This window comes from Vigna unguiculata, chromosome 9 (genome assembly GCF_004118075.2).
Source record: "Vigna unguiculata cultivar IT97K-499-35 chromosome 9, ASM411807v1, whole genome shotgun sequence".
Classification (NCBI taxonomy): domain Eukaryota; kingdom Viridiplantae; phylum Streptophyta; class Magnoliopsida; order Fabales; family Fabaceae; genus Vigna; species Vigna unguiculata.
The window spans coordinates 38,056,547-38,064,098 of record NC_040287.1 but is presented as its reverse complement, the minus strand read 5'-3'; the positions used below and the strand labels follow the sequence as shown (position 1 = coordinate 38,064,098).

At 36.7% G+C, this 7,552-nt stretch overlaps 1 protein-coding gene across 1 annotated transcript; it reads left to right on the top strand.

Moving 5' to 3' along the window:
• Positions 1 to 246: 246 nt before the first annotated feature.
• LOC114162557 lies at positions 247 to 1,274 on the top strand. The gene is made up of 2 exons (XM_028046483.1): positions 247 to 678; positions 755 to 1,274. Exons 1-2 carry the CDS (start codon positions 590 to 592, stop codon positions 1,116 to 1,118), a joined length of 453 nt encoding a protein of 150 aa, XP_027902284.1. The 5' UTR covers positions 247 to 589; the 3' UTR covers positions 1,119 to 1,274.
• Positions 1,275 to 7,552: the final 6,278 nt, after the last annotated feature.

Below are 7,552 nucleotides of genomic sequence, written 5' to 3'. Positions count from 1 at the left end.
TAAAGATTTGAAATTTTGGCACACCTTTAAGAGAAAACCTAGGTAACAAAATTGTCCCGCGTGAGTTCTTTGGTAAAGCGGGGTGGTTATGAACCTGGTGACGTCGAAACAGCCAGGAAAGAACGATAAAAAGAGGAAAATCAAAAAACGAAATTGAACTCGTGACTCTCCATTTTCCTGACGGAGGAAATATATATGTACATGTATCTAATTGCGTATTATTATTAGTTGTTTAAGAAGTGATTTTGAAGGTTGAAGTGTGTGAAGAGAAAAGTTGGAAGAGTGCGACAAGTGTGTCTTCTACCGTCGAAGGCGAGATTGGTGCATAGACCGCACGCAATACCAACCCACAAAACGCTAAACACAACCAAATCAAACCGAACAAGGTTGCCTTTTCCATTTCAAACACCTCTTCCACCGTTTTCTCCTATTCACTTTACACACGCATACATATTCAACCTTTTCCAATGCCTCCACCACCTCCTATTCACTTATAACTTCAAACTTTATAACATTAGTGTACATAACAAAAACCTTGAAGAGGGTGATCGTGGAAAAAAACCAATTCATTATTCTCTCAACTCTCACCATGACAACCACTTGCTTCCTAAACCTTCCTCCTCTCACGTCAAACCAATCTTCCAAAGCTTCTCCAATCCCCGCAAAGCCACTTTCATCGTAAGTTTTAACGTTTATATACATTTGTTGTTTTTTTTACATGTCTTACAATTTAACGTTTATACATTTGTTGTAGGCTGAAAAACGAATCATGTTGTTGGAAGAGACAATGCGTTGTGATGGGAGTGGCATCGTACGTGATTGGAGTAGAAATGTGCAATTCAATGACACTGCCTCATGAAACGCTTCAAATCACCACCTTCCCAATTGCTCACCAAGTATCCAATGTTTCTGGCGGCGCCGCCGCCAAATGGAGCCAGAAAAGAACGTGCCCTCCGTGGCAAGGCAATTCACTGGAAACCATCGTGCCGGAGAATCTCCCACGGCCCTCCGCTCGCCGCCGATACGAGGCCGTCCGTTCCTCCTCCCAGACTGCGCCACCGCTCTCCGCCCCAACTCGACTTATTCCAAGCAACCACGGCAGTTGCTTCTCCATGTGAAATTCAACATGCAAACGCAACCATCATTTAGTTGTACATAATTAATGTTTGTTATTAATAATTGATTCCCGTTTTACACGGATTAATTTCCTAATCATATTCATGTGCACGTTTTTATCTTATTTCAATGAAAACTTGGAAAATATCTTATGATAATTGCGTGTAGTGATAGTAGTACTCCATTGGATTTATGCAGTTTAGTGATTGTAGTACATGTAGTACAGATTTTTCTAGTTCGTTACCCTCTTAAACCATGAACTAACGTTGTACTACATTGTGATACCTTTTTTTTTTTTGTCTCTTTTCATAACCCACTAAACTAAATATACTAGGTCTATTGGGCCTTCTCAATCGGGCCATTTTTCACAACCAAAAACTACAGGTCCAACAAGAACATGTTTAAAATAATCAAAACATTGCAAACAGAAACTTTTTATGATTATGAAGTAGAAGAAAAAACATAACAACAAAGTAAAGGAGTGCTAAGATGTATAAAAAGAAAAAGAAAAAAGAAATAAATGTGAAAGGAACATCGTGTTTCTAAAATTTAATTGCATATTTAATTTCATATTCATGACTTTTTCATTCAATTTTTTCCTTTTTCATATATAAATTAAATATGTAGCGACTTTTTTTATCGTCAAAAAGTTAAGAAAATATTGAATTCACGTAATCCTTTTGTATTTTAACGAGTAGTTTATAATTTTTAAAATACATGGACGAAAATTAAGTTTAACGAAAAGTATTTGGAGCAATTTTTTTTTTTTTTCATTTTGAAGAATACTTCTCAGTGATAGAAAATTAATTTTTCTTCCAAGACCGTGATGATTTTTACCAAAATTAAATTAGAAAAAAAGGTAAAAAAATATGATGTTTAAAAAAAGTACAAAAATGGAGGCTTGTAAACATAAAGAACGGTTAAAAAAATACAAAAAAAAAAAGTATATTCAAGAAAAACAGGACAAATATGCGAACAAGAAAACTTCGAAAGTCGTAAAGAAGGAAAGACTGCGATTTTTAAAGGGAAACAAACAAGGAAAGACGGCGATGTTAGAGGAAGAGGTGATATTTAGAAGAGAGAACTCAAATTTCCTTGATTGAAAATGCCAAGTACAATGAGGTATTTATAGGAGCTAATGGAGAGATCTAGACTCATTTCTAGGAGCTTCTCTAATTAATGCTCCACTATGGAATTTTCTACATCCTTCATTAATTAGGACATTCTAGAATTTCTAGACCTTACTTAGGGAAACTAAGAGACTTCTAGATAATTCTTTATTTCAAATTACAATTAACATTTCTCCCCCTTAATTTGAAATCTTCTTTTGCACACCAATATTTGCTCTTAGCCTTTGAAAATCTTCAAACTTTAATGGCTTCGTAAAGATATCTGCAACTTGATCTTGAGTCTTGACATACTTGAGCTCCACCTCTTTTCTAGAAATACATTCTCTTATGAAATGATACCTTGTGTCTATATGCTTGCTTCGATCATGAAACACCGGATTCTTTGCTAGTGCTTGTGCAGACTTGTTATCTACGCATATCTCCGTAGCTTCCACTTGAGATAAATGAAGTTCTTTCAATAATCTCCTTAGCCAAATCGCATGACAAGTGCATGAAGTTGCTGCCACATATTCTGACTCACATGTTGAAAGTGTGACAATGGGTTGTTTCTTTGAACTCCATGAGAAAGCACATCCTCCCATGAAGAATATAAAGCCACTAGTGCTCTTTCTATCATCAATATCTCCGGCATAATCACTATCACAAAATCCATGGAGTTTGAAATCATTAGAAAATGAATAAAATAACCCATAGTCAAGAGTACCTTTTAGATAACGGAGTATCCTCTTAGCAACTTTCATATGAGTAGAAGTGGGAGTCTCCATGAATCGACTCACTACTCCAACCGCATACAAAATATCGGGCCTTGTACATGTTAAGTATCTCAAACTTCCCACGAGGCTTTTGAATAGAGTGGGATTCTCCTTTTCTCCATCTTCAAACTTGGATAGCTTCATCCCACTTTCCATGGGTGTATTCACTGGATTGCAATCAAACATTTTAAATTTCTTCAAGACCTCCTTTGCATAGCATTCTTGAGAAATGAAGATACCTTCCTCCAATTGCTTAACCTCTAGGCCCAAATAGTATGACATGAGCCCTAGGTCTGTCATCTCAAACTCATATGACATCACCTTCTTGAATTCTTCAAACAAGCTTGGATTGCTACCAGTGAATATGAGATCATCCACATAGAGACAAACAATCAAAATATCTTCATTATCAAAAGTTTTGATATAGAGAGCATACTCGTTAAGACATCGAACAAAGCCATTATCTTGGAAGTACTTGTCAATGCGACTGTTCCATGCCCTTGGTGCTTGCTTTAATCCATACAAAGATCTCTTCAATTTTAGAACCTTATCTTCATGTCCTTCAACCACAAAGCCTGAAGGTTGCTCAATATAGACTTCTTCTTCTAGATAACCATTCAGGAACGCAGACTTCACATCAAGTTGATAAATCTTCCACTTCATTTGGGCCGCCAAAGAAATCAACAAACGGATCGTATCCATGCGAGCGACGGGTGCATAAACTTCATCATAGTCTACTCCATGCTTTTGCTTGTAGCCTTTTACAACTAGTCGTGCTTTGTATCTTTCCACCTCTCCACTAGCATTCTTCTTAGTCTTGTACACCCATTTCACTCCAATTGCTTCATGACCTTTGGGAATAGTTGTTAATTCCCAAGTGTCATTTTTCTCGATTGACTTGATCTCCTCTTCCATGGCATGTCTCCACCTTTTATCTTTCACAGCTTCCTCAAAATTCAATGGCTCACAATCTATTTGAAGGCAATATAATTCTTCAAGATTACACGTGACTTCATCAGACCTCTCATAGATGTCACGTATGTCTCTTGTCTTCCTTGGCCTTTCGCTTGTACTTTCTTCTTCTACATGAGATGTAACAGATGGATGGGGCGAATGAGGAGGAATGACATCTTGAATTGCAGTTTCTTGATCTTCTTCCTCTTCTTCAAGATATGGAAGAAAATCGTACGTCTTCTCTTCTTGAGCCTCCCAATTCCACACAGCTTCTTCATCAAATTCAACATCACGACTTACTACCACTTTGCCATTGCTTGGATTGTATAATTTGTAGCCTTTAGATTGAGCATCATAGCCAACAAAGACATATTTGGCACTTCGATCATCGAGCTTCGATCTTTCTTGTTTCGGTACATGGGTGTAAGCTATACTCCCAAAGACACGCAAATGATTAACACTAGGCTTCCTTCCACTCCACGCTTCTTGAGGTGTTTGATCTTTTAGATTGGACGTTGGGGAGCGGTTAGATAAATAGACCGCACAAGAAACAGCTTCAGCCCAAAACTCCTTGGGCATATTTCTAGCTTTCAGCATGCTTCTAGCCATGTTGAGAATGGTTCTGTTCTTCCTCTCGACTACTCCATTTTGCTGTGGCAATCTAGGAACAGTCAATGGACGACGAATTCCATGAGTTGCACAAAATTCATTGAACTCCCTTGAAGTGAATTCTCCTCCACGATCAGATCTCAAAGCTTTGATTTCAAAGCCACTTTCTTTTTCAACAAGAGCTTTGAAATTCTTGAAAGAAGAAAATACTTCTGACTTTTGTCTGAGAAAATACACCCACGTTTTTCTACTGAAATCATCAATGAAGAGTAAGAAATATTTATTCTTACTGAATGATGGTGGATCGATTGGACCACACACATCAGCATGTACAAGTTGAAGAGGCTTGGTTGCTCTTGAAGCAGCTACTTTTGGAAAGCTTTTCCTCGCATGCTTTCCAAGAAGACACGCTTCACACAATTGGTTAGGACTGTTGATTGCAGGCATCCCTTTCACCATCTCCTTTTCTCCCAAACTTTTAAGAGCTGCAAAGTTTAGGTGTCCAAACCTCATGTGCCAACACCATGCTTTATCTTGCACGCTTACCTTCAAACACTTTGCTTCAATGGTTTTTAGATTCAAGATAAACATTCTATTTCTTGACATGAGCACCTTAGCAATCAAATTTTCATTTTGATCTTTAAGCCACAAACATTTATCTTTCATAAGGATCTCATATCCTTTTTCAAGAAGTTGGCCTAAACTCAAAATATTGCTTTTTAATTTAGGCACATAATAAACATCATTGATCATCTTATGACTGCCATCTTTGGAAGAGATTAGGATTGTACCTTTTTCTTCAATTCTAACTTTGGACGAGTCTCCAAAGGACACATTTCCACTCACATTCTCATTAAGCTCCACAAACTTCTCCTTGTACCCACACATGTGGTTGCTGGCACCATTGTCCAAGTACCACGAACAATTGACATCTTTATCTTCACCTTTTAGGGTTAGCAACAAGGTTGACTCTTCTTCTTCATTAATAAGATTAGCTTTTTCCTCCATTTCATTAAGACGACATTCCCAAGAGAAATGACCAAGCTTATGACAATTGTAACATTCAACTTTAGATTTGTCATACCTTCTTTCGTTTTGAGAATAGCCACGGCCTCTTCCTCTTGCTCTTCCACGGGCTCTTGATGATGAGAAACTCCTTTCTTCATTGTTTGAAGCATTGTTACCATTTCCTCTTCCTCCATATGCATGAACATGTTCTCTTTCTCCACGACCATGACCTCTTCCTCGTTCACGTCCTCGTTGACTCCTAAATCCTCCATTATTCTTCAAAGAAGCTTGAGCTTTAAGGGCTTGCTCCAATGGCTCTTCTTGTCTCCTCTTCATTCTTTCTTCATGGGCTTGTAGAGAACCTTCCAACTCTTCAAGACTCATGGAGTCAAGATCTTTAGATTCCTCAATCACACATACCACATAGTCGAACTTTGGAGTCAAGGAACGAAGGATCTTTTCCATCACACGAACATCTTCTATTTTATCTCCATATCTCTTCAATTGATTGACAATTGCCTTTACTCTTGAGCAATAATCCGATATTGATTTGGATTCCTTCATCTTCAAAGCTTCAAAGTCACTCCTTAGTGATTGAAGCCTTATCTTCTTCACTTTGTCGACGCCTTGGAGGGATTTTTCCAAGATCTCCCAAGCTTCCTTCGACGTAGTAGCATAGGCAATTTTCTCGAACATGTGGTCATCCAAACATTGATGGATGAGAGTAAGGGCTTGTTGATCCTTCTTCCTTGTCTTCAACAAATTCTCCATCTCTTCTTGAGATAAGCTTTCTTCATCTTGAGGCTCTTCATAGCCTTTTTGTACAATATCCCACGCACCTTGAAAGCCTAATAACGCTTTCATGCGAAGACACCATTTTTCATAATTCTCATTTGTAAGACGAGGAAATTGGAAGGTAGTATACCCATTGCTTGCCATCTCTCAACTCTCTCTCTCTTTTTCTTTTCTCTCAATACTCCTTTTTTCTCTCTCTCAACTCTCTAGATCAAACCTAGCTCTTGATACCACTTTGTTAGAGGAAGAGGTGATATTTAGAAGAGAGAACTCAAATTTCCTTGATTGAAAATGCCAAGTACAATGAGGTATTTATAGGAGCTAATGGAGAGATCTAGACTCATTTCTAGGAACTTCTCTAATTAATGCTCCACTATGGAATTTTCTACATCCTTCATTAATTAGGACATTCTAGAATTTCTAGACCTTACTTAGGGAAACTAAGAGACTTCTAGATAATTCTTTATTTCAAATTACAATTAACAGGCGATTTTTGTAATGAAACAAACACATTTTTAAAACATCTCTAAAAACCCACGTGTAATTTGAAAGGAACAAAAAGTTTGTAAATTTTTTGTATGATACAATATATTTACGAAACAATGAAAAAATAAATAAAACCATTTTCGATGTCTGTATAAATTTAAATTGATCGATAATGATAGAAGTTTAAATATTTTCAAAAGAATGAAGAGAAATAAGATTCAAAACTGAAATAAAAGCTAAAAGTTTTATCAATAGAGAACGATGCTTAACAGAAAAAAAAAATTGAAATTTATAAAAGTAAGTCTAAAAAATGTATTACGGTTGGACAATCCTTCAAAAATTTGAAAAGATCTAAAACAATAAAGGAAGTAAATTGTAAAGAATTAAAAAATAAAAGTCATCAAAAAATAATTGAAAGTTAAAATTAGATGAATTTAGAAGAAACTGAAATCACGTTAAAAGATTGATTTGAGCAAATTACTTTTGCATTCCTCGGATTTCTTGTTTTCATTTTCCATTTATTCACTTTCACATTACTCCAAAAAGAATGGGAGACGATAAATCTTGGGATCTAAAAGGCCGAATTGCATATCTTGAAAATTAAATGGGCCTCAGCTTCTAAAAGTTTGAGCGCTCTCTTCATGCACCTCCACAATTTCTAGCTACAACCTCATTATTTCTAAATGACGGGCCGCTGTAGAT